This window comes from Erinaceus europaeus, chromosome 19 (assembly GCF_950295315.1).
Source record: "Erinaceus europaeus chromosome 19, mEriEur2.1, whole genome shotgun sequence".
Lineage (NCBI taxonomy): Eukaryota > Metazoa > Chordata > Mammalia > Eulipotyphla > Erinaceidae > Erinaceus > Erinaceus europaeus.
In genome coordinates, this window is record NC_080180.1 from 2142889 (window position 1) to 2170457 (window position 27569).

At 58.7% G+C, this 27569-nt stretch overlaps 1 protein-coding gene across 2 annotated transcripts; it reads left to right on the top strand.

The window, feature by feature from the left end:
• Positions 1 to 26780, top strand: SMYD2 (SET and MYND domain containing 2). Of its 2 annotated transcripts, XM_060178438.1 has the most exons (12): positions 1 to 203; positions 10067 to 10130; positions 11662 to 11772; positions 13427 to 13487; positions 15152 to 15276; positions 16810 to 16877; positions 18650 to 18752; positions 20141 to 20251; positions 21522 to 21642; positions 22906 to 23080; positions 24042 to 24150; positions 26427 to 26780. In XM_060178438.1, exons 1-12 carry the CDS (start codon positions 40 to 42, stop codon positions 26505 to 26507), a joined length of 1293 nt encoding a protein of 430 aa, XP_060034421.1. In that variant the 5' UTR covers positions 1 to 39; the 3' UTR covers positions 26508 to 26780. The 2 variants fall into 2 exon arrangements, with proteins under 2 accessions (XP_060034421.1, XP_060034422.1); XM_060178439.1 differs by lacking the exons at positions 16810 to 16877; positions 18650 to 18752.
• The last annotated feature ends 789 nt before the right edge of the window (positions 26781 to 27569 follow it).

Sequence of the window (27569 nt, forward strand, 5' to 3'; positions counted from 1 at the left end):
GCGGGGCTGCGGGGCGCGGGGCTGCGGGGCGCGGGCGGCATGCGGGCGGGCGGCCTGGAGCGCTTCTGCAGCCCGGGGAAGGGCCGGGGGCTGCGCGCGCTGCGCCGCTTCCAGCTGGGGGAGCTGCTGCTGTCCTGCCCGGCCTACGCCGCGGTGCTCACGGTGGCCGAGCGCGGCAACCACTGCGACCACTGCTTCGCCAGGTAGGGCGCCGGGCCGGGGCCTCGCGCGCGGGGGTGGGGGGGGGGCGGGAAGAAGCCCGGGCCGCGTGCCCCCAGCCCAGCCCCCCAATTCCAGCCCTCTGAGTTCAGCCCCCCAGCCCAGCCCCCCAATTCTAGCACTCTGAGTTCAGCCCCCCAGGCCAGCCCCCTGGGCTCAGCCCCCCAATTCCAGCCCTCTGAGTTCAGTCCCCCAGGACAGCCCCCCAGCCCAGCCCTCCAATTCTAGCCCCCTGGGCTCAGCCCCCCAGGCCAGCCCCCTGGGCTCAGCCCCCCAGCCCAACCCCCCAATTCCAGCCCTCTGAGTTCAGCCCCCCAGGACAGCCCCCCAGCCCAGCCCTCCAATTCTAGCCCCCTGGGCTCAGCCCCCCAGCCCAGCCCCCCAATTCCAGCCCTCTGAGTTCAGCCCCCCAGCCCAGCCCCCCAATTCCAGCCCTCTGAGTTCAGCCCGCCAGGACAGCCCCCAAGGCCAGCCCCCCAGCCCAGCCCCCCAATTCTAGCCCTCTGAGTTCAGCCCCCTGGGCTCAGCCCCCCAAGGCCAGCCCCCCAATTCCAGCCCTCTGAGTTCAGTCCCCCAGGACAGCCCCCTGGGCTCAGCCCCCAAGGACAGCCCCCCAATTCTAGCCCTCTGAGATCAGCACCCCAATTCCAGCCCTCTGAGTTCAGCCCCCCAGGACAGCCCCCAAGGCCAGCCCCCCAATTCTAGCCCTCTGAGATCAGCACCCCAATTCCAGCCCTCTGAGTTCAGCCCCCCAGGACAGCCCCCAAGACCAGCCCCCCAATTCTAGCCCTCTGAGTTCAGCCCCCTGGGCTCAGCCCCCAAGGCCAGTCCCCCAATTCTAGCCCTCTGAGTTCAGCCCCCCAGCCCAGCCCCCCCAATTCCAGCCCTCTGAGTTCAGCCCGCCAGGACAGCCCCCAAGGCCAGCCCCCCAATTCTAGCCCTCTGAGTTCAGCCCCCTGGGCTCAGCCCCCAAGGCCAGCCCCCCAATTCTAGCCCTCTGAGTTCAGTCCCCCAGGACAGCCCCCTGGGCTCAGCCCCCAAGGCCAGCCCCCCAATTCTAGCCCTCTGAGATCAGCCCCCCAAGGCCAGCCCCCCAATTCTAGCCCTCTGAGTTCAGCCCCCTGGGCTCAGCCCCCCAGCTCAGCCCCCCAATTCTAGCCCTCTGAGTTCAGCCCCCCAAAGTCCAGCCCCCTGGGTCCAGCCCCCCCCCCCCATACAGCCCTCTTAGTCTAGCCCCCTGGGTCCAGCTCCCTAAGTTCAGCCCCCCAGTCCTGCCCCTTGGGCTCAGCCTCCCTGGGCTCAGCCTCCCTGAGTCCAGCCTTCTGAGTTCAGCCCCCCTGGGCCCAGCCCCCCAAGTCCAGCCCCCTGGGCTCAGCCTCCCTGGGTCCAGCCCTGGAGTGGAGCCCTCAAGCCCAGCTCTCTGAGTTCAGCCCCCCTGGGTCCTGTCCCCTGAGTTCAGCCCCCCCCCCCCACAGCTCCCTTAGTCCAGCCCCCCAGTGCAGCCCCACAGTCTAGTCCAGCCCACCCCTGAGTACAACCCCCCCATACAGTCCCCTTAATCCAGCCCCCTGAGTTCAACCCCCCAGGTCAGCCCCTCCCATACAGCCCCCTTAGTCCAGCCCCTCAGTGCAGCTCCCCAGTCTAGTCCAGCCCACCCGAGTACAACCCCCCATAAAGTCCTCCAAGTCCAGCCTCCCAGTCTAGTCCTCCAAGTCCAGCCCACCCCCAAGTCCTCCAGTACAGTCCCCTGAGCACAGCCCTGAGCACAGCCCCCAGTCCAGCCTCTCAGAGTCAAGTTCCCCCCAGTCCAGCCCTTGGAGTCCAGCCCACCACCTGCTGGCCCCAGCAGACCCAGTCACTCAGTGGTACGGCCAAGCTGGGCACAGTGGCCGTGGGGGGTGGGGTGGACATGCCTCTTTGGCCCTGTGTCTTTATCCCACTGGTGACAATGCAGCCTCTAGCCCCATGACAGGTCTAGACCCAGAAAGACACCTCATTATCCTCTGTCCCACCCCCACCCCCGTCCCCAACACAGGGCCTCCCAGGTGAGACACAGCTGAGCTGTGTCCAGGGCCCAGGCTTTTCAGTTTTTATTTGGAGAGGGGGGAGACAGACACCCCAACAGCGTCCCCCACCCCTGGGTGCTCCCATGTGGTGACAGGCCTTGAACCTGGGGCCTCGTGCATGGTGAGGCAGAAGCTCTCCCTGGCAAGCCCTCCTCTGATTATTGATCCATTTATCTTTGTTTATTGTACAGAGACAGACAGAAATCGAGAGGGAAGGGGGTGATAGAGAGGGAGAGAGACAGAGAGACACCTGCAGCCCTGCTTCACCACTCACAAAGCTTTCCTTCTGCAGGTGGGGGCCGGGGGCTCAAACTCAGGTCCTTTCACACTGTAACGTGTGCACTCAACTAGGTGCGCCACCACCCAGCCCCCTCCCCCAATATTTTATTTACAGTGGGACTCTGGGGAATGAACCTTCTGGTTTCACTGAGCTGCCTCCCCAGTTCAACTTTGTAATTTTTACTTCTGGGTGGGAGGAGAGAGGCACAGACTGAGGCGGCTGCACTGCTCCACCGACCATGGAGCCCCGTTTGGTCAGAGCTGGAGCCCCGGGCCTAGCGCACAGCAAAGTTCCTGCCTGCGGTGGAGCCATGCTGTGGCATTCCTCCTGGACTCGCTCGCTCTGTGTGAAAAGGTCAGAGTCTGTCAGGAGTGGAGAAGTACAGGCCACAGCAACGACTCTGGTGACAGAAAGGTTTTGAAGCTAGAAAGGCATCCCCGAGCCAGTTGGGGCAGCCCTGTATCCAGGAGCAGAGATGACCGAGTACAGCTCCACCTGAGCTAAGGGATGGCCTGGCTTCTCTCTGCCCCCACCCCCTTTGCCCACCTGGCCAGTGCCAGTGAAGCCCTGGGTGGCAGGCCTGGGCCCCCACAGGTCACCCGTGCAGGGGTGTGCACGCCGGGCAGGGAGGGCTCTGGAGTGGGAGAGGCCTGGCAGAACTGGCTTCCCCGGGAAGGAGCTGGTGACAGTGTCCCCACAGCGGGCGGCTCGGGGCTGTAAGCGATGTGGCTCTTTGAATTGGAGCCGGGGAGCTGAAGGGTCGCGACACCACTTTGCGACATCTGAGTGAACGGAGCTCTTGGCTCTTCTAGAGTGAACAAGGCTGCAGACGGGCCTTGATCTTCCCAGCCAGAGTGGCTGGCAGCAGAGCGGGGTCACCTCCTCCCTCAGAGACCCTGTGCGGTGACACCGCAAGACGGGACAGTCACGTCCACAACTCCCTGGAAGTGGAGTCCCCTCCGCCGTCAGCTGTCTGTCACCGTCACTCCTAGCCCCTGGAAGCTTGGTCACAGAGCCTACTACAGGTGACAAGGCTGGCTTCCCCGCCTGCAACCCGTGACTCCTTTCCTGTGGCTGTGGCAGAGGGGCTGGGACGCTGAGAAGTGAGGCGTCCTCTGTGCCCCCCCTGGAATGAACTCGGCTTAGCAGTCCGGGTCAGGACCCTTCCTGGGTCAGCTGTGTGCCACCAGGCGGTTGGGGGCGGGGGCAAAGCCGTGTGCCCAGCTGTGCTGGAGGGAGGTGGGCGTGTGTCTGTGCCAGGGGGTAGGATGGGTTTCTGGGGCAAACGAGGAAAAACCCACTGCCAGAGCCCCCGGAGAGACCAGAAGCTGGTCCTTTCTGGTGGAAGAAACGTGGGCAGGAGGCCACCAACATCTGCAGTGTCACCATCTGAGCTCTGCCCGGCTGGGAGAGGGGCCGGCAGCTTCTTCCTGAAGGTTGAGGCAGTGCAGGGGTGTTGTCGGGGTGCAGTGGTGGGGAGCAGTCTTGGGGTGCTCCCCGTCCCACCCTCGGCAGCCCCCCACATACCCAGGCTGGCTTTGGGGACGTGAACTGTCACCGTTCCCTCAGCCTGGTGGGGCACATGGGGACCGTGTGTCTGGGGCCTCAGCTCCTAAAATAGAAGCCAGTGTCAGGGGGCTGGCCGGTGGCGCGGCGGGTTAAGCGCACATAGCGCGAATCACAAGGACCAGTGTGAGGACTCGGGCTCAAGCCCCTGACTCCCCACCTACAGAGGAGTCGCTTCACAGGCGGTGAAGCAGGTCTGCAGGTGTCTGTCTTTCTCTCCCCCTCTCTGTCTTCCCCTCCTCTCTCCATTTCTCTCTGTCCTATCCAACAATGACGACATCAGTAACAACAAGGGCAACAAAAGGGAATAAATAAATATTTAAAAAATATTTCCTTTTTATTTTGGATAGTGACAAATTGAAAAGGAAGGGAGAGAGAGAGGACCCACCTGCAGGGGCCAGGTGGTGGCACGCCTGGTTGAGTGCAAGGACCCGGGTTCAAGCCCCTACCTGCAGGGGGAAAGCTTCAGGAGTGGTGAAACAGAGCTGTGGGTCTCTCTGTCCCTCTCCCTCTCTCTCTATCTCTCTCTCGCTCTCTCTCCTCCCCTCTCAATTTCTCTTTGTCTTTATCCAATAATATACATGCATATATATGTGTATATATATGAGAAAGACAGGGCTGAGTGGTAGTGTAGTGCAGCGGGTTAAGCACACATGGTGTGAAGCACAAGGACCCCAGTTCGAGCCCCCGGCTCCCCACCTGCAGGGGAGTCGCTTCACATGCAGTGAAGCAGGTCTGCAGGTGTCTGTCTTTCTCTCCCCCTATCTTCCCCTCCTCTCTCGATTTCTCTCTGTCCTATCCAACAACAACAGTAGCAATAACAAGGGCAACAAAATGGGGGAAAGTGGCCTTCAGGAGCCGTGGATTTGTAGTGCAGGCACCGAGCCCCAGTGATAGCCGTGAAGAGAGAGAGAGAGGGAGAGAGGGACATCTACAGCACTTTTTCACCATCCATGAAGCTTCCCCACACCCCAGCAGGTTGGGCCCTGGGGCCTGAACGGGGATCCTTGCTCATGCTGACATGTGTTCTCGAGCTGTGCCAACACCGGGCTCCCTGACTTGTCTGACAGAAGCCAAGCACCGCTCAGCTCTGGCATGGGAGGCGCCTGGGATGGAGCCTGGGCCCTGGAGAATGCCAACCCATGCACGCCCTGTCCCCAGCCCGAGGTGCAGGTTCTGAGGTTGGAGGTGCTGGGCGGCAGTTCTGAGGCTCAGAGTCCCCCACCCCCAGCTTGACCTCACCCTGGGCCTGCTGTCTGAGGGCACCGGGGTTTTGGGATTCTGCTTACCCCTAGAACATTCTGTGAGAATTGGAGAGCCACCAGGGGAAGAAATGACTTCACATGTTCTCTCTGTGAATGAGGACCAGGCTCTGCGGGGGTGTCCTCCCCCCTCCACTTTCCAGCGGGTCAGCAGAGGGACATGTGAGAGTCGAGGCCCTCCTCTCCAGAGCCGGGGCCGGGGAGGTGGCTCACAGCTGAACTGTGAGCAGGAGCCCAGTCAATCCGTTCCTTCTCTCCTGTTACTAGTTTGTTTTTTTTTTTTAATTTCTTTATTGGGGAATTCATGTTTTACATTCAACAGTAAATACAATAGTTTGTAGCTGCATAACATTCCCCAGTTTCCCATATAGCAATACAGCCCCCACCAGGTCCTCTGTCATCCTTCTTGGACCTGTATTCTCCGGGGCCAGTTCCTAGATCTTCCATAAGCATGTGGAGACCGTGTACTGCTCCTGCACAGGGGAAAGCTTTTGGGAAGAAGAGTTCTCTCTAGCTCCCCAGTTCCGGCCACTTTGAAACTCTTGCCGTCCACATGCCCCGAGCTGTGCCAGCAGACACAGGTGTGCGCAGCACGCCTTTAGAGTTGCCCGTGCCAGCCACCAAACTGCCAGGAAAGCCACCGCAGGTGACAGGTGAAAGGGCAGCCCTGGGGAAGCCAGGACACCTCCTAGCACCTTCTCCTCAAGCCACAGCCACAGAGTTGGAACGGTGTGAAGATCCCATACTCCTGCGTCTCTTCAAGTCAGTCTCTCTCTGTCTCTCTCTGTCTCTCTCTCTCTCTGTCTCTCCCCACTCTTCTCTCCATGCAAAATTAAACATGGAGCTGAAGTCAAGGGGCTGAGGTACCTTCCCGGGGAAGCTGCTGAGCAGTGGAGAGAGAGAGGGAGAGAGACATCTGCTGGGCAGGTTTGAACTGAGACTTTGTGGGGTAGATTCTTATGTGGGCGGCTTCTGATGCCTGAAGGGTAACTTAACCTCGCTGTTTCCTTAACTGAATCCTTCTCACCCCTGTCCCCAAGCTTCCTGAATTGTTTCAAGGTTGCCTTGAATTTCCCTGCCTCCGTGTCTTTATCTGTTCTTCTTCTTCCCTGAACTTGACTTCTTTTGTTGCCAAGGTTATCGCTGGAGCTCGGTACCTGTACCACTATTCCCAGAGGCCCTTTTTTCCTTTTTTTTTTTTTTTGCTAGTAGAAATAAGGAACAGGAAGACAGACAGAAGGAGAGAGGCCTGCAGCATTCCCTGAGGTGGGTGGGGACTAGGAATTTGCACCCGGCTCTGTTAGGTGTCCCGAGTTTGACTTTCTTTCTTTTTAATCTTCTTTTTATTTTATTTTAATCTTCTTTTTATTTTAATGAGAGAGAGACAGAGACCAGAGCACTACTTAGCTCTGGCTTATGATGGGGATGGGGATTGAACCTGGGACCTCAGAGTCTCAGGCATGAGAGTCCTTTTGCAGAACCATTCAGCTGTGTCCCTAGCAGTGAATCAGTGAATGGTGCAATTTCTTTTTTTTTTTTTAATTTATTTCTTTATTGGGGAATTAATTTTTTTACATTCAACAGTAAATACAATAGTTTGTACATGCATAACGTTCCCCAGTTTCCCATTTAACAATACAACCCCCACTATGTCATTTATCATCCTTCATGCAATTTCTTTTAGACCTTGCAGGAACATAATTAAAAGGATCTCTAAAATGCAAATGGAGGTGGTCGGACAGACAGGTACACTATGGAGTGAAGCCCAACACTTTCCTGGATTACGAATATCATTACGACTACTATGAGAACAGGAGTTATTTAGCATGAGAAGAAAGGGGAGAGACCAGAGCCCTGCTCAGCTCTGGCACAAGGTGGTGCCAGGGACTGAACCTGTGGCCTCCGGGTATTCGGGCAGGGAAGTCTTGAGCTCTCTCTCCCCAGCCAGTGAACTTGCCTTCCCGCCAGCTGAATGCTGCAGTCCACTCTCAGCAACTGCCAGACGCCCACCAGCACCTAGCGAACTGGACTCTCCCTGCCAGAGGGTGCATTCTACAACTTTCCTTTCTCTGTTCTGGCCGATCCTCCGCTTTCGCCCCAAGGTCCCTTTTTTTTGTAACCAGCTTGTCCACACATTGTCCCGGCCACCCAGCCCAGCTGTCTCCTCACATCTCCTGTTCAGGTGTGTGTGTGTGTGTGTGTGTGTGTGTGTGTTGGGGGGGGGCACCTATTAGCTGCCAGCTTTCCGGCTGCCCTGAATAGCCCCCCCCTCCCCTGGAGGCTGGCGCTCTAACAAGCCCCAGAACAAAGCCCCCGCGGAAGGCCCGGCTTCGCACAGCCCTGGGAAGAAGCTCCCTGCGGCACGGGGTCCCTCGTGCCTGTGAGATCCCGGATTAAAGTGGCAGCAAAGCATCTTTCGCTACGACACAAAACCCCGCCGGCCTCCGTGTATTATCCTTGTCCCCCAACTGGGGTTATAATAGGGTTCTGCCACAATTCCTCCGATTTTGATTTCTCGGGAATAAAAACTTGCTGGTGCCGCTGGCCGCACTGGGTGGGAGGCCGAGTCCGCTTCTCATTGTCTTATTTCCGCCCACGGCGCAGTGAGGCCGCACCGCTGGGCCTTTCTTCCTCCCGCACGCACCCCCTTTTCTCCTTTTTCATTTGGCCGGGGCGGCCTCTTAACAGAGAGCATCCCTGTGCCACTTCTGTCTCCGCTAGTTAAAAGCGATTGTTACTGCAAACCCCCTCTGCACCGGGCGTCCTTTTCTCTCCTGGAGAAGGAGCCCACGAAGCCTTCATGCCGGTGGCCGGGAGTGGGGCGCTCGTGGGGCCTGGGGTCTTTCATCCCTGGCCGCTGCACCCCCGGCCGGGCACTAACGAGTAGGCGGGGACCCGGCAGCGGCAGCCGGCAGGTGTGTGTCCAGTCCTGCTCCGTGGACCCCTCGCTTGCTGGCCGCCCTTGTGGGGAGACCCCTTCCCCACCCAGCATGGTGTATACCTGCCCAGACCACCCCCCCCCCTCACTCCCTATGCCCCCAAGCCCGAGTCTGAGTGAGATTCCGTGGAAGGGCTGTCGGTGGTTGACATCTCTGGAAGAGTAAGAACACAGAGCGGGCAGGGGAGTAGCTTCTCTCTCTCCCTAGAGCACTAGCGTGAGGACACGGCGTCAGCCTGACTGCTGAGCAAGGAGGGCCCTCGGCCATGCATGTCCTGCGCCCCACCTCTGAGCCAGCTCCCAGCCCCACTGCATTCACCACAGCTCTCTGCTGACCCGGCGAGGAAGACGGGGCACCTTTGGGGCCCACTCATGTGGGGCTGCGGGGCCCAGGCTGAATGAAGGAAGACCAAGACTGAGCAGCAGAGCAAGGGGCCCCACTCAGACCCCTGGCCCCAGGGGTGGGCAGGGCTAGGGGCCATGGGGCAGGGGGGCGGCTCAGTTCTGGAAGGTGGTGAGACAAGCAGTGTTAACTTTTAAAGAGAAAAGCAAAGGTTCACTTATTTTTTTAAATTCTTTTTATTTTTTTACTGGATAGAGACAGCCAGAAATCATGAGGGAAGAGGGACACACTCCAGGCGGCCTACAGGAGAGAACTGGTGACCGTCCCCCAGCCGCCAGAGCCCAGCCCCCTGCACCCAGCCTGCGGGGAGCACGTCACCGTGCCCTGAGACAGCTCAGCAGGGGAGCTCACACCTTGGGAGGCCCTGGGATGGATCCCAACACCCACCTTATAAAAACAGGGGAGTCGGGTGGTGATGCAGCGGGTTAAGCGCAGGTGGCGCAAAGCGCAAGGACCGAAGTAAGGATCTCGGTTCGAGCCCCCGGCTCCCCACCTGCAGGGGAGTCGCTTCACAGGCGGTGAAGCAGGTCTGCAGGTGTCTGTCTTTCTCTCCCCCTCTCTGTCTTCCTCTCCTCTCTCCATTTCTCTCTGTCCTATCCAACAACGACATCAATAACTACAACAATAAAAAGAGCAATAAAAGGGAATAAATAAATATATACTATAAAAACAGGTGGTCCCAGAGGTGGCACAGTGGCTAGGGCACCAGAATCTCAAGCATGAGGTCCTGAGTTCGATCCCCGCAGCACATGTACCAGAGTGATGGCTGGTTCTTTCCTATCTTTCTCATGAATAAATAAATTCTTAAATAAATAAATAAAAATAAAAACAGGATGAGTGGGGCCAGGTGGTGGCACCTCTGGTTGGGTGCACACACTACAGCGCACAAGGACCCAAGTTCAGGTCCCCGGTCCTCACCTGCAGGGGGGAGGCTTCATGAGCTGTAGAGCAGGGCTGCAGGTGTCTCTCTGTCTCCCTATCCCTCCTCTCAGTTTCCTTTTTCCTGTCAAGTAATAATAATGAGGAGGAAATAAAAGCAGAATGGATACCAGGAGGCCATCCCAGCTCTGTGTTTCCCCTGCCCTGTGGGATGCTGACTGGGAGCCCAAGTCTCTGTGGCGCGGGGCTTGAACCCGGGGCCTTGCCCATGGTAGGGCACATGCTCCAGCCCGTGAGGTGCTTGGTGCCTCTTGTGTGGAGGAGACGGAAGCAGCCCCTGAGCACTGAGATGATGGGGACAGCCCGTGGCCGGCGGAGGCGTCCTCAGGCCCCTCTCCCCCTCCTGCCCTGCGGGACAGTCTACCCATCACTAATGCCCCTTTCTGTCCGCAGGAGAGAAGGCCTATCCAAGTGCGGGAGGTGCAAGCAGGCCTTTTACTGTGACGTGGACTGCCAGGTGAGCGCCGCCCCCACCCCACCCCACCCCTCCTGGGAGACAGTGATGAGGTGGGCAGGGCAGTGGGAGAGCTCCATCCAGGGTCAGCCAAGACCTCCAGTGGACTGTACAGACAAGGGCAGAGACAGGTCCTGACAAAGCTGGGTTCCTCGAACCCGGGTCTGCGTGGTCATCGTACTCCCGGCAGACCACACGGAGCCCTCAGGCCCTGTGAGCACTGGGCACAACACAGCCTTTGTGTGGTCAGGCTTGGGGGCATGGAAGGCACCCCACAGGACCAACGGACAGGGCTGGGAAGTTCCGCACAGCCCCGCTGCTATGTCCAGTGGTCAGCGGATGAGAAGCAGGGCTGCAGTGACCAGAGGCTGCAGTTTGGCTCTCTGCAGAGCGTGACTGGCGGGGCATCCCAGCATGCTCTGAGGGGCTGGCGCTCTCACGTACGTGCTTACAAGTGAGAAGTACAGCATGCCCTGACAGACATAGTACAGGGAACAGACCTCTAGCCCTCACCCACGCCAGTCCTGTGCTCTGCCCCTGAGCCCCTCTTTCTGGTCAGGGGCTTTCTGGCACTCCCTCCTTTCCAAAGCATGAAGCCCCTGGTCCCCTCACGACCCTCACGAGTGATGAAGCAGGGCTGCAGGTGTCTCTCTGTCTCTTTCCCTCTGTCTCTCTCTCCCCTCTCAATTTCTCTCTGTCTTTATCTGATAATAAGGATAAAAACAATTTCCAATAAAATTTAAAAAGAGTGGAAGACAGGGACAGAGAGACACAGACTGTTCCAACACTCATGTAGCTCCCTCTGTGGTGGCCTGGGGCTCAAACCCAGGGCCTGACTTGTGGCCAAGAGTGAGCTCTGCCCGGCAAACCACCTTCTAGCCCTGGAACTCATTGTTTCCTCCTGCAGTGTGCAAGAAAAGCAACTTAAACCATCCTTCAAAGACAAAGCTTTCTGCTCCCCCAGCCCCCAGAGTGCTTCCCCATGTCCCCTGCCCCAGCCAGCATGTGTGTCCTTGACCTAATCCTGAGACGGACACGGGAGTGCCAGACAATTCTGGAAAGCATCCCAGCCCACCCCCCTCCGCCCTGTCCCTGCATGCCAAGGAAGCCTGTAGGATCTGCACCCCTCAACAGCCCTGAAGGTATGCGCCCTGCCCGGGTGTTGAGGGGCCTTGTCCGAGCCTGCGTCTGGGTTCTGTTTCTGCCACCTGTGAAGGGACCATGTGCTGCAGGTTGTTGGTTGACAGGACAGAATTAGCACAGGTCTGGAAAGGTCAGCGTGGGACACAGTGCCACCTCCCCCTCACACCCCCAACTTCTGGGGCGGGTAGGGGGGGTGCAGCCGAGCGCCACCTCCCTCCCTCACCCAGCAGCCTTGGGCTGGGCGGCTTGAGGTGACTCAGGGCATTGACCCTCGCGGCTGAGCGCCACTCACCCCACCCCCGCTGCCTCTAAGGGGGTTTCTTGCCCCCAGGGGGCCCTTGTGCCCTCGTGTGGCTTGGTGTGTGTGTGACCATTTGCCGGGCCTTTCCAGAGAGAAGACTGGCCACTGCACAAACTGGAATGCGCCCCCATGGTGGTGTTTGGGGAGAACTGGAACCCCTCAGAGACGGTGCGGCTCACGGCCAGGATCCTGGCCAAGCAGGTGAGTTCAAGGCTGTCCTGCCCAGGGCCCCCAGACCGGCCCCGGGCTCTGTCTCCTGTCCTTTTCACAGGAGCCCAACACACCGTGTGTCCTGTGTAGCTAGGACATCCCTCTCCCCAGGCCCAGAGCTCACCCAGGGTCTGGAGACCCTGAGCTGCTGACTTCACCCCCAGGAGAGACCAGAGCATGGCCAGGTGCTCCTGTCTGAGAGTCCCCTGGGCCCTGTGCTGAGGGTGTCCTGAAGGGGTGGGCAGCCAGCAAGGCAGAAGCAGAGGAGGACAGGAAACACGGACGGATACCAAGGAGCAGGGAGAAAGGTGGGCTGTCTGTTGCTCACCCCCCTCCCGGAGGATGCTGTGGGGCTTCCCCAGCCCCCCACCCACCACCCTTCACAGTCACATGTGAAACCCCAGAGGGGCAGGTGCCCAGCCTGGCCTGGTCACATGGTGGCATGCCACAAAAGGCTCTTGGGAGGCATCTGTGTCCTGAGGCTCCTGCAGCTGACACTCCCCTACCCTTCCCGAAGCCTCTCCCTGCTCCCCACCGCTGCTTCCATATCATCTGCTTTCTGTCCCAGTCCTGTCCTCACGTTCCAGGAAGGCTGAGTCTGCCTGTCCCCAGACCCAGCAGGCTCCAGACACAGGCACATGGGAGACTGGGGTCAGCCGTGTGCTCTGTGGGCCCGGGGGGCAGGGGTGGGGTTCAGGCCTCCTCCAGCTTCTGGGGTGGCCTAAAGATGGCAGGGGAAGGTTTGGAGGTCAAGGTGGCCGCAGGGACGGCTGTGAGCATCTCGCTCTGTCCTGGATGGAAAGGGTGCCTTGCTCAGGCCCAGCTCATCTGACTTCTGTTCTCATTACTGCTACTGCTAACGGCTCCCCCGAACAAGATGTCGCCTGACCCGCAGCTCCACTCTCCAGAACGTTCACTGTGTTCACGCAGCACAGGACTGGGGGACCAACTCCCCAACTACCCCAGGGTGGGGTGGGGAGCTTAACATGTTAAGTAGGGAGGTGAGAGGCCTGGGAGACCACCTGTCTCCCCAGATGGAGCAGCCGGACTCGAAGCCCAGCCCCGGCCAGCTCCCAAGCTGTTTTGAAGGCCAGTCAACACCGAGTTGACTCACTTCCTCAAAGCTGACGGCTGGCTATTGTCTGCGCCTCTTGGGGTGTCAGGAACGAAGCTGCTGTCGCCATTCAAATGGCTCCGGCCTCGCCGAGACCGTTTTCCCCGTGGCCAGGCGCTCGGCTCCGTTCCTTCATTCCCAGGAGACATGGTCAGCGCCGTCTTTTCCAGTGACTGACAGCCCCATCGGCCTCAGCCCAACCTGTTCTTCCCGCGATGGGCGGTTCCGAGCCCACTGTGGGCACAGCGGTGCAGGGCAGGCAGCTGCACCTTAAGGGTGCTCTGGCCTGGAATTGGGGCATTCAGGGCCCCTTCCTGGGAATGGCCCTGCCTTTAGTTACGCAGGCCAGGGGGCTCCTGAGAGGAAGATCTGGGACCTGCTCACCCTCTGTCCCCTCAGAGGAGGGGCCTCGATCTAGTGGGTCTCTCCAGCCTGGGGTGGCCTGTGGAGGAAGACCCCTCTGCCCCCAGGAGCTGGGTGCAGGCTGGGGAAGCCATCCTTTCTGCTGAAGCCCCATCTCGTCTCTTCCAGAAGCTGCACCCTGAGAGGACCCCGTCAGAGACACTGCTGGCCGTGAAGGAGTTCGAGTCCCGTGAGTGTCCAGAAAGCGGCCGAGGAGGCTGGTGGGCAGCAGGGAGGGAGGCTGCTGGCTCAAGGGTTCCTCTGTGCTCTGGCCCCGGTGCCATCTGGTGAAGTGACCACAGCCTTTTCTTTTTGGAAAGCTAGGATGACTCAGAGATAAGGGGCAGGAGTGAGGGCCTGTTGAGCACAAGTTACAGTGCACAAAACCCCAGGTTTGAGCCCTGGCTCCCCACCTGCAGGGGGATCCTTTGCAAGTGGTGAAGCAGGGCTGCAGGTATATCTGTCTGTCTGTCTGTCTATCTCCCTGTCCTCTCTAAGTTTCTTTCTGCTCTGACAAATAAAAATAGGGGGACAAAAGGAAATAGTGGCTGCTGGAAGTCATGAATTTATAATGCTGATACTCGGTTCCAGTGACAAACAAACAAAAAAAAAAAAGGAACAGGAGTTGGAAATGCCCTACCTGAGGCCCTGGGTTCAAGTTCTGGCACCTTGTGGGAGGACCCTGCACAGCACCCAGGGAGCCCATGGAGGTTGGGCAGGGCTGTGGGGTCTCTCCTCTCTCAGCACCCTGCACAGCACCCAGGGAGCCCATGGAGGGTGGGCAGGGCTGTGGGGTCTCTCCTCTCTCAGCACCCTGCACAGCACCCAGGGAGCCCATGGAGGGTGGGCAGGGCTGTGGGGTCTCTCCTCTCTCAGCACCCTGCACAGCACCCAGGGAGCCCATGGAGGGTGGGCAGGGCTGTGGGGTCTCTCCTCTCTCAGCACCAGGCACAGCACCCAGGGAGCCCATGGAGGGTGGGCAGGGCTGTGGGGTCTCTCCTCTCTCAGCACCCTGCACAGCACCCAGGGAGCCCATGGAGGGTGGGCAGGGCTGTGGGGTCTCTCCTCTCTCAGCACCAGGCACAGCACCCAGGGAGCCCATGGAGGGTGGGCAGGGCTGTGGGGTCTCTCCTCTCTCAGCACCCTGCACAGCACCCAGGGAGCCCATGGAGGGTGGGCAGGGCTGTGGGGTCTCTCCTCTCTCAGCACCATGCTCAGCACCCAGTGGGATCCACGGATGGAGCAGACAGACACACAGGACCGAGGGAAAGATGCCTCATCAGCAAGGCTTCCTCTGGTGCCATGGGGGCTGGGCTCAAACCTGACTTGCCTACAGCGAGCTATTTTACCAGCCCCTATACTTTTTTTATATTTATTTATTGATTCCCTTTTGTTGTCCTTGTTTTGTTGTAGTTATTGTTGTTGCTGATGTCATCGTTGTTGGACAGGACAGAGAGAAATGGAGAGAGGAGGGGAAGACAGAGAGGGGGAGAGAAAGACAGACACCTGCAGACCTACTTCACCGCCTGTGAAGCGACTCCCCTGCAGGTGGGGAGCCGGGGGCTCGAACCGGGATCCTGACTCTTTATTTTCGTAGAGAGGAGAGAGGCATTGGGAGGAGAGACAGCATAGCACTGCTCCACCAAGCACGGTGCTCCCATGGTGCTCCCATGTGGTGCCGGGTTCAAACCCAAGCTCTCACACAGAGCAGGACATGGGCTCTGCCTGCTTCTCAGCTTGCAGGTTAGCCAGTGACGGGAAAGCGAGTCTTCCGGGGGGCCCTGGTTTTCGGTGAGAAAAGGGTGTGGGTGGAGTAGGAGAGCCTTCTCAGTGATGTGGGGCTGTCCCCTGCAGATCTGGACAAGCTGGACAACGAGAAGAGGGACTTGATCCAGAGTGACATTGCCGCCCTCCATCACTTCTACTCCAAGCACCTGGACTTCCCTGACCAGGCCAGCCTGGTGGCTCTCTTTGCGCAGGTGAGGGCGGGCAGGGCTCCAGGTGACGTTGGGCGGTTGATGGGCCCTGCAGGGCTGCGGGCTGGCAGGTGACCTCCTGGAGGGGAGGAGGGAGAGAGAGAGACTCCCCCAGCCCCATCCACAGCTTCTCCGTCAGCTTGTCCTCCCAATTTTTTTTTTTAAGACTTCTTTCATATAAAGTAGTTTCACAGGGGCCAGGTGGTAGCACAGCGGGTTAAGTGTACGTGGCGAGAAGTGCAAGGACCTGCGTAAGGATCCCAGTTCAAGACCCCGGCTCCCCACCTGCAGGGGTTCGCTTCACAAGCGATGAAGCAGGTGTCTGTCTTTCTCTCTCCCTCTGTCTTCCCTTCCTCTCCACTTCTCTCTGTCCTATCCAACAGCAAGGACAGCAGCAACAGCTAAAATAACAATAGTGGCAACAAAATGGAAAACATGGCCTCCAGGAGCAGTGGATTCATGGCGCAGGCACCGAGCCCCAGCAATAACCCTGGAGGCAAAAAAATATATATATACAACTAGTTTCACCCAGGGCAGGGCAGGGGCTACCTCAGTCAGTAGAACTCACACTTTTTCCCCCCCTCCAGTTTTATCTCTGGCCTCGGTGCCGGCACTAGAAATCCACGGTTCCTGGCAGCCATTTTTTTCCATTTTATTGGATAAGACAGAGAGAAATTGAGAGGGGAAGAGGAGTCAGAGAGGGGGAGAGACAGAGAGACACCTGCAGACCTGCTTCACCGCTTGTGAAGCGACTCCCTGCAGGTGGGTTAGTCAGGGGCTCGTAACTGGACCCTTGAGCCCACTGGCCCTCACCATTCTGCCCTCACCAGGCTTCCATAACCACAGGGGTGGAAAGAGGGGAACAGGAGGCTCCAGTGACAACAGCCTAGTCTTTCTTGAGCTCAGGACCTTAGTGTTCAGCTACCACCTGGAAGGGCGACTGGCATGATCAGAGTGTACTGTGTGTGCTTGGCCAGGTGAACCACCGCCTGGCTCCTGGGCACACACAGTACCACACATGAGGACCTGCGTTCAAACCCCAGCACACTATGCACAGGGGAAGCTTCATAAGCAGTGGTGCAGTGCTGCCTTGTCTCTCCTTCTCTCTCCCTCTCTGTCTCTCACTCTCTAAGAAAGAGAGAGAGAGTTCTCTGGGAGCCATGGAATTGTGTGAGCATGATACCCAGTAAGATATCTTGGGTGCGACAGTCATAACAGCGACAAAAACAGAAAGCAGAGAGAAGCAGGGACCTCAGGCGCGCAGGTCCTGTGCTAGGCCCGCTGAGCTCTCTCCCTGGCCAAGTGACCAGGAGAAGACGGAAGGATGCCCCGGGCCTCAGGGGTGGGCCCCGGTTCTCCCCCCCCCCCCCAGCCCAGACTGCAGGAGCCCAGCCTCCATGCAGAAGTGCAGCCCCGAGTCCTTAGAGTTGAGGGGTGGGGGGGAAGCTGACAGGCAGGGGACCCTAAACTGGGGCTGCAGCGGCCGAGGCCCCCAGCCCCTCTGCTGACGTCCCCCCTCCTCTCCTCTCCCTACAGGTGAACTGCAACGGCTTCACCATAGAGGACGAGGAACTCTCTCACTTGGGGTCCGCGATATTCCCCGAGTAAGCCAAGCTGGGTCCCTCCTTTCTTTCACTTGCTTAACACTGATTCGATTTTCCCTGTCACCCCCTAACTGCACATGGCAGGCGGGAGACAGCTTTTAGTCCAGCTCTCAGTGTCTCCTCTGCTCTGGTGGCTCTGAGGGAGGCAGTGAGGGAACAGGTCCCCGCCAGGTGCAACACTGTCCTTAGAGACTGTTCTAGAATGTGTGGGAGAGGAGGGAGGACGCAGGCCCTGCCCTGCCCTAGCGTGCTATTGGCCTGTCTGTGGTTCTGCATACCTTTCGGCCCCTATGCTGGAAGAAATGCTTGTTCCCAGTGCTGAGCTGGCCAGAGGCCTTTGCAAGCACACCTGACCCCTTCCTGCCTGCCCCTTTCTGAAAAGGACCGCTGGGCCTGAGAGATTGCTCAGCTAGGAGAGCATGCGCCTGACCGCCCCCGCCCCCACCCAGTACCACATGGGAGCACCCTGCCAAAGGGAAGCTTAATGAGCAGTGCCATAGTTTCTCTCCTTTTCTCTCCATCTCTCTCACCCTTAAAAAGAGGGGGAAAAGTTAGTGGGAATGTTGGAATTACACAGGCACTAAGGCCCAGCAAAAACCCCTGGAAGCAAAGAGTGTGTGTGTGATTTCCTTTTCTTAAAAGATTTTTATTTATTTATTCATGAAGAGAGAAGGACAGAGAGAAAGAACCAGCTATCACTCCAGTACATGTGCTGCAGGGGACTGTACTCAGGACCTCATGCTTGAGAATCCAATGCTTTATCCACTGCGCCAGCTCCCGGACCACTGTGTGTGTGGTTTTCTAAAAAAGGAACAGACCAGTATAGAACAGCAGGTTTGGAAGGAGAGAATGTTCTCGCAGCAAACCAGAGAGAAGTCCAAAAATCTCTGCAGGGTGGGCCTGGCTTTGCTGTTAGGAATGACTGGGACTCGTCCCAGAATCCCGGCCAGCTGACCAGGCGGCCAGTGGAGCATTTTTCCCAGGACTCCACCATCCATGGAGGCCCCCATCCTGTGCGGTCCACGGCACTCCCGTGTGGAGCCAGGACTTGAACCCATGGCCTCACCCTTAAGAGGTCTGCACACACACTTCCTGGGGAGCTATGTCCCAGCTCCCAAAGATATGCCTTATTATTATTTTTTTAAGATATGCCTTATTATTATTTTTTTAAGATATGCCTTATTTTTTTTAAGATACATGAAGTTTTTTTTTTTTTTTTTTTAATTTATTGCGTATGACAGAAAATAGTGAAGGAAAGAAACAGAGACACCCGCAGCCCCGCTTCACTGCTCATGAAGCTTTCCTCCTGCAGGTGGGGACCAGGGGCTTGAACCCGGGTCCTTGTGCACTGCACTGTGCGCTCTTCCAGGTGAGATGCACTTTATGTGAGCCAGTGGACACTCCCTCTGGCGACCAGTGGCGCCTGGGACTGACCCTAAGCCTTGGGGGCAGTGACATCAGGGCCCCTTGGAGCCCCCAGCTCTGGACCCTTGGGAGGACAAACAGACCTTTTGGACACAACCCACCTTGGCGTTGTGATTCCCAGAGCTCAAGCGCTTCGATCCCTGGGAGTTGAGAAATTTCTCACCACTTTGGCCTTGATTCACTCGGAAAGAGGACACCCCTCACCTGGGACACCCTCGCAGAGCAGCCTCCTGGGACTTGGGGGCCGAGGTGGGGCTTCCTAACGTCTCGCAGAGACCCCGTTCCTGGGACACAGCGAGGGGGGGCACCTGCCCCTGGAGCTCACGGCTTCTCTCTCCCGACTGCAGTGTGGCACTGATGAACCACAGCTGCTGCCCTAACGTCATCGTCACCTACAAGGGGACCGTGGCTGAGGTGCGAGCAGTGCAGGACATCAGCCCGGGAGAGGAGGTGAGCACCTGGGGGGCTCTGGGGGCCACCCCCAGACAGGCGTCCAGGCAGCCCCCACCCCCAGCCGTGGCTCCAGCACTGACAGCTCTGTTTTTCCTCCTGCAACCAGTCTGGGCTCCTCCCTTGTTCCTTCCCTGTCTCTTTATTTATTGAGGCCGGGGCAGTGGTTAAGCACACTTACTACTAAGTGCACAGACTCATGCAAAGCTTCAGGTTCAAGCCCCCCAGGTCCCTGCCCGAAGGGGGACACTTCACAAGTGGTGAAGCAGATCTGCGGGTGTCTTATCTTTCTCCCTCTCTGTCTCCTCCTCCTCTCTCAATTCTCTGTCCTGTCCAATAAAATGGAAAAAATGGCCACCAGGAGCAGTGGATTCCTAGTGCTGGCACTGAGCCCCAGTGATAATTCTGGAGGAAAAAAACATTATTTCTTGAGGTGAACAAGAGAACCAGAGCATCACTGTGGTGTATTCGACGCCAGGGGTTGAACTTGGGACCTCATGCTGGAGAGTCTGTGTTTTACCCGCTGTGCCACCTCCCTGGCTGCAGACTTGGGAGGTGGCCAGGGTAAGAGCCTCCTGAGCAGAGAGGGACGGAGTGGCCTCTGTCGCCCTCTTCTGGGCTCTCATGCTACTGCACTGCGGCTCCATCCACTTGTGAGAAGCCAGACCACCCCTCTCCCTTGAGGGGCCGTCCTGTTGGCGGGGACCCGGTTTGGGGAGGCCTGTGGCTTGGGGGCAACTTGCAGAGGAAGGCTGGGCTCCAAGGACCCCTCCTCTGGGGTGTTTTCCCTGGGAGCTGCCCAGCTGCCTCCCTGGAGGCCGTGACGGGCCCGTTAGTGGACTTGGGCCCACGTGCTCCTGTGTCCATGCTGAGGGGCAGGGGGGCTGCGTGTGGGTCTCCCTGCACCCCAGGCCACCGGCCGGCTGGAGACAGGCTGCAGGGCCCAAGAGAGGCTGGATGGGACCGGACCCTCTGCTGACTCATGGGCGGAGTGGGGAGGGTCTGCTCTCTGCCAAGAAGAGAAGGGGAAGGGACTGCTTGCAAGCTGATGACCCCTGCCCACCGCCCGGGGACTGGTGGGCTTTGGCAGAGCAGCACTTGCTGGTGCAAAGCCCTGAGTTGCAGCCTGCTGGCATGTGGAGGTGCCGGATGGTGGAGCTATAACCTGGTGTCTCTCTCTCCTCTCTGGAAAAAAAAAAAAAACAGACACTGGCCTGGAGGGGGCATCCTGGGGGGTCTCCTGTGTGAGGTCCTGGCAGCAGCCTGGAGAGAGACAGCACCAAGGGCCTGGGGTCGGGGAGGGGCGATGCCTCAGTCTGCTCCCCACCCAGCCAGCCTCCCTGCAGTGACTGAACCCGGCCCCCTCAGACTCCCCCCTCTCCCCGCAGGTTTTCACCAGCTACATTGACCTGCTGTACCCAACGGAAGACAGGAATGACCGGCTACGGGACTCCTACTTCTTCACCTGCCAGTGTCAGGAGTGTACCTCCAGGGACAAGGTGAGCCCCTGGGTGCCCCCCAGACAAGGTGAGCTTCCCCGGGTCCCTCCAGACAAGGTGAGCCCCTCAGGATTCCCCCAGACATAAGTGAGCTCCCTGGGACCCCCCCAGATGAGGTGAGACCCCCCCTCAGAATGCCCCCAAACAAGGTGAGCCCCTCCGGATCCCCCAGGGACAAAGTGAGCCCCCCCAGGGACCCCAGATAAGGTGAGCTCCCCCTGGAACAAGGTAAGTCCCTCTGGACCCCCCACCCAGAATCCTCCCTAGAGACAAGGAGAGGCTTCATGGCCACCCCAGAGATCAGGTGAGCCCCCCGGGACCCTCCCAGAAACAAGGTGAGCCCCACCCGGGAGCCCCCACCCCTGAAGACAAGATACTTCGTGCCATGCCTTGGTTCGAGCATGGCAAGGCTCCGCCCTACATGGTGGAGCCACCCTGACCCTGCAGCTAGATGCATTTCTCCTTTTTTAAGATGAAAAAATAGATATTTATTGTGGATAGAGCCAGAGGATGAGGGGAGGGGGAGAGAGGCACCTGTAGCCCCGCTTCACTGCTCATCAAGGTTCCTCCCGCCAGTGGGGAGCAGGGCCCAAGCCTGGGTCTGTGTGCCTGGCCCCGTGTCCTCTGCCGGGTGTGCCACCACTGCCACCTGGGCCCTATAGCTGCGTGCTTTGTAAGGGGTATTATCATTATCATTATCATTATTGGCCTGCAGGGTTATCGCTGAGGCTCTGTGTCTGCACTATGAATCCACTGCTCCTGGCAGCCTTTTTTTTCTCTCTCTCATTTTATTCGACAGGACAGAGAGAAATTGAAAGGGACGGGGGGAGATAGAAAGATAGACACCTGCAAACCTGCTTTCCCGCTTGTGAAGTGACCTCCCCTACAGTTGGGGAGCAGGGACTCGAACCCAGATCCTTGTGCAGGTCTTTATGCTTAGTACTTGTACACTTAACCAGGTGTGCCACCGCCTGGCTCCCAGGTTGTGTTTTTTTTTTTTTTTCTTTTTTTAGTATTATTGTTTTTTAATCTCCACAAGGGTTTTCGCAGGAGTTCAGTGCCAGTATTAGGAATCCACCACTCCCAGCGTCCTTTTTTTTTTTTTTTTCTATTTTATTTGATAGGCCAGAGGGAAATTGAGAGGAGAGGGAGAGAAACAGACCCCTGCAGGTGAAGAGTAGGGGCTTGCTGGGCACCCTCTGCGGGTCTACCCGTGGGCCCTAAGAGGTGACACCTCCCCCTCCCCGCCTCTCCCCGGCCCTCCACGCAGGACAAGGCCAAGGTGGAAGTCCGGAAGCTCAGTGACCCCCCACAGCCGGAGTCTGTGCGGGACATGGTCAGGTACGCCCGCGCCGTCATCGAGGAGTTCCGCAGAGCCAAGCACTACAAATATATCCTCTCAGATGGGTGCAGCTGGGGCGGCCGGGGTCCCCAGCAGCTGTCAGTGGGCTCTGGGTCAGGCCAGGGCCCTGCAGAGCACCAGGGGGCGCTGTCCTGGCCACAGCTGAGCTGGCCTGGCCCCCAACACACACTGGACTTTGTGTATTTATTTTTTGGTCTCATACAGTCCATTTTATTTCTTTAATCTACTTTCTTTCTTTCTTGCCTCCAGGGTTATACTGGGGCTCGGTGCCTGCACCACAAATCCACTATTCCTGTAGCTGTGTTTTCTTTTTTTTTTTTAAAGGAGAGAGATCGAGAAAGGGGAAGACAGAGAGGGAGAGAGAAAAACCTGCAGACCTGCTTCACCGCTTGTGAAGCGACTCCCCCCCTGCAGGTGGGGAGCCAGAGGCTCGAACTGGGTTCCGTGGGCTTCGTACTATGTGCGCTTAACCCGGCGCACCACCCGCACCACCACCCGCCCCGCTTCGTACTGTCCATTTTAAACGAACGCTAGAGAACCAGCTTCCGGAGTCCTGCTCAGCTCAGGCCAACAGGGCCTCGGGAGTGGAAGCTGAGTCCCTGACCCGACCTGCTGCCGTCCACCTGTGCTGAGCACATCCCTGGGCCCACACGGGGAAGCTCATGGCTCTGAGGTGTGGGGGCCATTTCCTGGTAGGTTCCCCGAAGCCACTGTCCACCTCCTGGCTGGGCACGTGGGGGACTCTCACTGTCCCAGCCGAGGCCGTGACTCTGGGCAGTGCAGGGCTTGGCTGCCAGGAGTCCCCCGGCCCCTGTGAGCGGGGGCCCCACCTCTTCCCAGGGTGGGCTCCTCCCTCAGAAGTGCCCCTGCCAGCTGGCTCAGCCTGGGCCTGGGTCTGAGCCGAGGACACAGCTGCAGTGTTCCCAGGGACTCTCCCTCTCTCCTGTGGTCTCAGGCCCTCAGCTCATGTGGGCAGTGTCTTTCCTTCCGTGACAGGTATCTCTGCACTCTGTTCCTGGCGTCTTCCCGGGTCCTTCCTGAGTCAGGGCTGGGCCCCCACCCATCCCATCCATCCCATCCTATCTGTGGCCTTGCTCCCACAGGCCAGGCCACGTCCAGACCTCGGCCGGCATCCCCCTCCTGTCCTTGTTGGAGTCCCACCTGGTGTTCAGCTGTCAGCCTGACCTCACCTTCGGGCTTCTTACCCCGTGTGGCTTTCTGTCCTGTGCCGTTTGGGGTTGGGACATGGGGCGGGGAGAGGGGCACTGCCTTTTCCTTGACTCCACAGCACCCCCCAGCGAGCTGCTGGAGATCTGCGAGCTGAGTCAGGAGAAGATGGGCGAGGTGTTTGCGGACAGCAACGTGTATGTGCTGCACATGATGTACCAGGCCATGGGCGTGTGCCTCTACCTGCAGGACCGCGAGGGCGCCCTGCGCTATGGCCAGAAGATCATCAAGCCCTACAGGTGGGAGGGGTACCTGGGGGGCTGGGGAAGGTCCTGGCCAGATCAAGCCCTACAGTGGGGGGGGGGGGGGGAAGACACGCACCTGGGGAGACGGGCTGGGATCCCGTCCCACCTCTCCTTCCAGGGTGAGGGCACTTAGCTCGGCATGCCGGCCCCCTGCAGCCCCCGTTTGCACACGGCGCATGGAGCTGAACCCTGCTCAGACATCAGAGGTGGGGGTCCTGGGAGCCTCAGACACGCTGAACAAGCTCCCAGAGACAGGTGTCCCTGGGGCTGGGTTGTTTGCCTTCCAGTGAGGGGCCCGTCCCCCCCAGGCTTGGGACCCCCGTCTCCTGTGACCTGGAAGCCCTCTGAGCTCCAGCTTCTGGTGGTGGGAGCCCTGGGGCGTGTGACCGGCCCTCAAGGCCCTGGCTGGCCAGCAAGGGTCCGGCAGGAAGCACACTGTCCCCCACCCTGGGCCAGCGAGGGCCTGAAAGCTCCCCCCCCACACACACACACACACAGCTGCCTTCTTCTCTATCCCCAAGATCACTTTTTTCTTTCTATTTTTTTTTATTGCCACCAGGGTTATTACTGGGGCTCGGTCCTGGCACTATGAATCCACCACTCCCTGCAGCCACTTGCACCATTTCTTTTTGTTTTTTTCTTTGCATTTAGGACAGAGAAATTGAGAGAGGAAGGGCAAGTAGGGAGGAAGAGACACCCACCTGCAGACCTGCTTCACCGCTCGTGAAGCGTCCCCCCTGCAGGTGGGGAGCGGGGGCTCGAATCTGTGCGTGCGGCAACCCGCATGCTGACCCGGGCGCTCTGAACTGACCCGGACAACCTGTAGCGTGTGGGGGGTCAGCCCACCGGCCAGGTGGTGCACCCCCGGGGCCTCAGAGCTCACACTGGGAGTCGGCCACACCCCCGCCCTGGGCCTGTCCCCGTCCCTGTGGCTGACCGCAGGCCCTCTCCGCAGTAAGCACTACCCACTCTACTCCCTCAACGTGGCGTCCATGTGGCTGAAGCTGGGGCGGCTCTACATGGGCCTGGAAAACAGGGCGGCCGGAGAGAGAGCCCTGAGGAAGGTACGTGGGGGGCTGAACCCCAAAACCCTGGCTGTGTGTGTGGGTTGGGGGTGACTAGTGACTGCTCCGAGCTGCCCTCCGGCCCTGGGAAAGGTGAAGGGGGAGACACCGGGAAGTGGGCAGAGGCCGGGGGTCTGAAGGAGGCTGCCTCCCTGTGGGCCTGCCGCTCTGTGACGGCGACAGCTGGGACCAGGCGTCTGTGGCTTCTGACGCCCACATCAGCCCCAGCCAGCCCTGAGTCGCCTGTCTGCTTTCTGGGGACTGTCTTCCATCTTCACAGTGAGACGGGCTTCCCTGGAGAGAGGAGTAGGGGTACCACAGGGCCATAGAGGGCCATAGGGGTCCCAAGTGAAAGGCCGGGTCTGTCCAACCCGGCTGAGGTGACGGGATGGTCGGGACCCTGGGTGGCAGGTCTTATCTGCTGCCCAGGCAGGACCTCTGGCTGACGGCTAACCTGCGGGCCGTGCCCCCAGAGGAGGCTGGCAGGCGTGAGTCAGAACCCCTTCCCGGGTAGTCTCGGGGGGAGAGCTGGCCTGCACCCCAATCAGCAGGGTCAGTGCCTGGAAGGGACACCTCAGTGTCCTTGTTCTTGTCACTGCCGGGATTTCATTGCAGCTGGACAGCTGTTTCAAGTTGAGAGAGAGAGAAAGAGCAGACAGCACAGAACGAAAGCCTCCTCCAGTCCAGGGGCCTGGCTGGACCCAGGTCTTGCCTGTGGCAGAGCAAACACACCGGCCTCGGATCCCCTGAGGTGGCCGAGCTTTTCCTGTGAGAGGACACCCAGCCCGGGGGCCCCCCCTCACAGACAGAGCAGCAGAGCCGGGTCCTGAGCGGGACAGGTCAGGAGAACCTGCACAGCAGACACCCCTCCTGTAGGGGAGGTGAGGGGCAGGAGAGCATCTCTGACCACAGGACACACCCCTGCTGGCCAGGCACCACAGCAAGAGGGAGGGCGGGCGCCTCCCTGCACCACGGGTAACGGCGTGGCACGGGGCTCTTGAGAATTCCTCTGGGAGCAGCCTTGAAGGAGAAAAGCTTTTTTTTTTTTTTCCCATTTATTCCCTTTTGTTGCCCTTGTTGTTTTACTGTTGTAGTTGTTATTGTCATTGTTGATAATGTCTTTGTTGTTGGCTAGGACAGAGAGAAATGGAGAGAGGAGGGGAAGACAGAGAGGGGGAGAGAAAGACAGACACCTGCAGACCTGCTTCACCGCCTGGGAAGCGACTCCCCTGCAGGTGGGGAGCCGGGGGCTCGAACCGGGATCCTTCCGCTGGTCCTTGCGCTTTGTGCCACCTGCATTTAACCCGCTGCGCTACCACCGGACTCCCAGGATAAAGGCCTTTTAGAAAAAGCTCTCTCTGAGCTTGTCTTCACTTTTTTGTGCCTGGGGCTTTGTGCCCAATGGACTTTTTCTTCCTCTCTCAGAAGGCAGATGGGAGAGACAGACACCACAGCACTGCTTCCCCACGTGTCAGGTTTGCAAGTGGTAGCTCCACCAGGCGAGGCCAAGCGCCCACCAGATGAGCTCTCTTCTGGCCCCACTGTTCAGTTTTAAAGATACCATCAGAGCAACACGCACATTTTTTGGGGGGTCGTGCCTTTTTTTTTTTGCCACCAGGGTTATCTCTGCGGCTCAATGCTAGCACCTGGAACCCACCTGTCCTGGTGGCCATTCTTTTATGCTTGCCTAGGGGAGACAGAAATTGAGAGGGTGGGGCCAGATGGTGGCGCACCTGGTTGAGCGCACGTCACAGTGAGCAAGGACCCAGGTTCGAGCCCCCTGGTCCCCACCTACAGGGAGAAAGCTTTGCAAGTGAAACAGGGCTGCAGATCTCTCTCCCTCTCTATCTCCCCCTACCCTCTTGATTTCTGACTGTCTCCCTCCAATAAATAAATATATTCTTTAAAAAATTTTTTAATTAAAAAAAAAAGAAATTGAGAGGGAAGAGGAGATAGACATTTGTAGTACTTGCTTCACTGCTTGTGAAGGGTCCCCCTTGCAGGTGGGGAGCTGGGACTTGAACCCGGGCCCGTGAGCATGTTAATAGGCATGCTTAGCGAGGTGCACCACCTCCCGGTCTCCACATGTACTTTTTGGAAAACATTTCAGCCGTGACCTGAGTTTCAGGTGATGGGATATAAACTAAGGTTGTAAGGGGACGTACCCTGGGGACTCTGAAAGTGCAGCCAGCACTGTCTGTCTGTCTGTCTAGGAGGCTGGGGGGTGGGGGGCTCACAGGCCGAGCTGGCCCCTCAGCTGCGCTGTCCCCACACAGGCCCTCGCCATCATGGAGGTCGCCCACGGCAAGGACCACCCGTACATCTCTGAGATCAGACAGGAGATCGGCAGCCAGTGAGGGGGCCGCACCAGAGCCTCCTCTCCTGTTGCTCCCACACGGACGTCAGGAGGAGCCGCGGCTCCCACCTGGACCTTTCCCGGGATGCCGTCCCGATGCTCTGTCCCCCAAGGGGATGGCTGCCCACCACGGGGCCTCTGGACACTGGTTTTGGGTGCAGCCGAGTCTCCCGCCCACCCGTCCGCCGTCTGGTATGATCTGGGACTTCTCCCTCCGTGCTGCTGTGATGCCCTGAGCAAGCCTGACCTGAGAGAATTAAAAATCTGCAAGGCAGCAGGCTTGTGGCTGTGTGTTCTTCAGTGCTGGGCTTCAGGGAGGGGGTCACGTCACCTCCGGGAGGCCCACCGTGGCTTCCTCGTTCCCGAGTGCCCTTCATGCCGTGCACCTTGCACTCATCCGAACGCACACCACTCACTCTCACCCCTCAACAACGCTGCTTGTAGAAAGACTCAGGTGTGTGTGTGTGTGTGTGTGTGTGGCGGGGGGTGGGGGGGAGAGGTTAGGCTTGAGGAGAAAGACCAGGACATGGATGTTGGGGGCTCTGGAGCTGGGCTGGGTGGGGCCTTCCAGGAGGCAGGGCAGAAAACGGAAGTGACAGACAGACAGACACTCCTGCCCAATCCTACGAAGCTGAGAACTGACCACAAGACCAGGCAGTGAGCCCGGGACCCCCGTGTGCCAGTGTCGGGGAACACGGGTTTCTCTAGTGTACCCTGCTTGTGGACGGCACCTCCCGCTTAGAGAACGGGTATTGCCTGGAAGCTCACACAGGACGGAGAGGATCCAACCCTTCTATCTGAAAAACAAACAAAAAATGGGTTTATTGCGTATGAAATAGATATCTTTTACAAAAATGAGGTTAGAAATACAGACCTCACAGTTGCAAAGGCACATGGGTAACTATGGGGGGGGCAGTGAGGCAGCCTACGGACTCAACAAAAAACAGGAAACAGTGCAAAAGAAGAAAAAATACTGTCTGGAGCCAGCTCCGCACCCCTCAGACCATGTGCGCAGCTGGCCAGCGGAAGCTTATTTACTGAGAGAAGCACGTCGCACGGCACG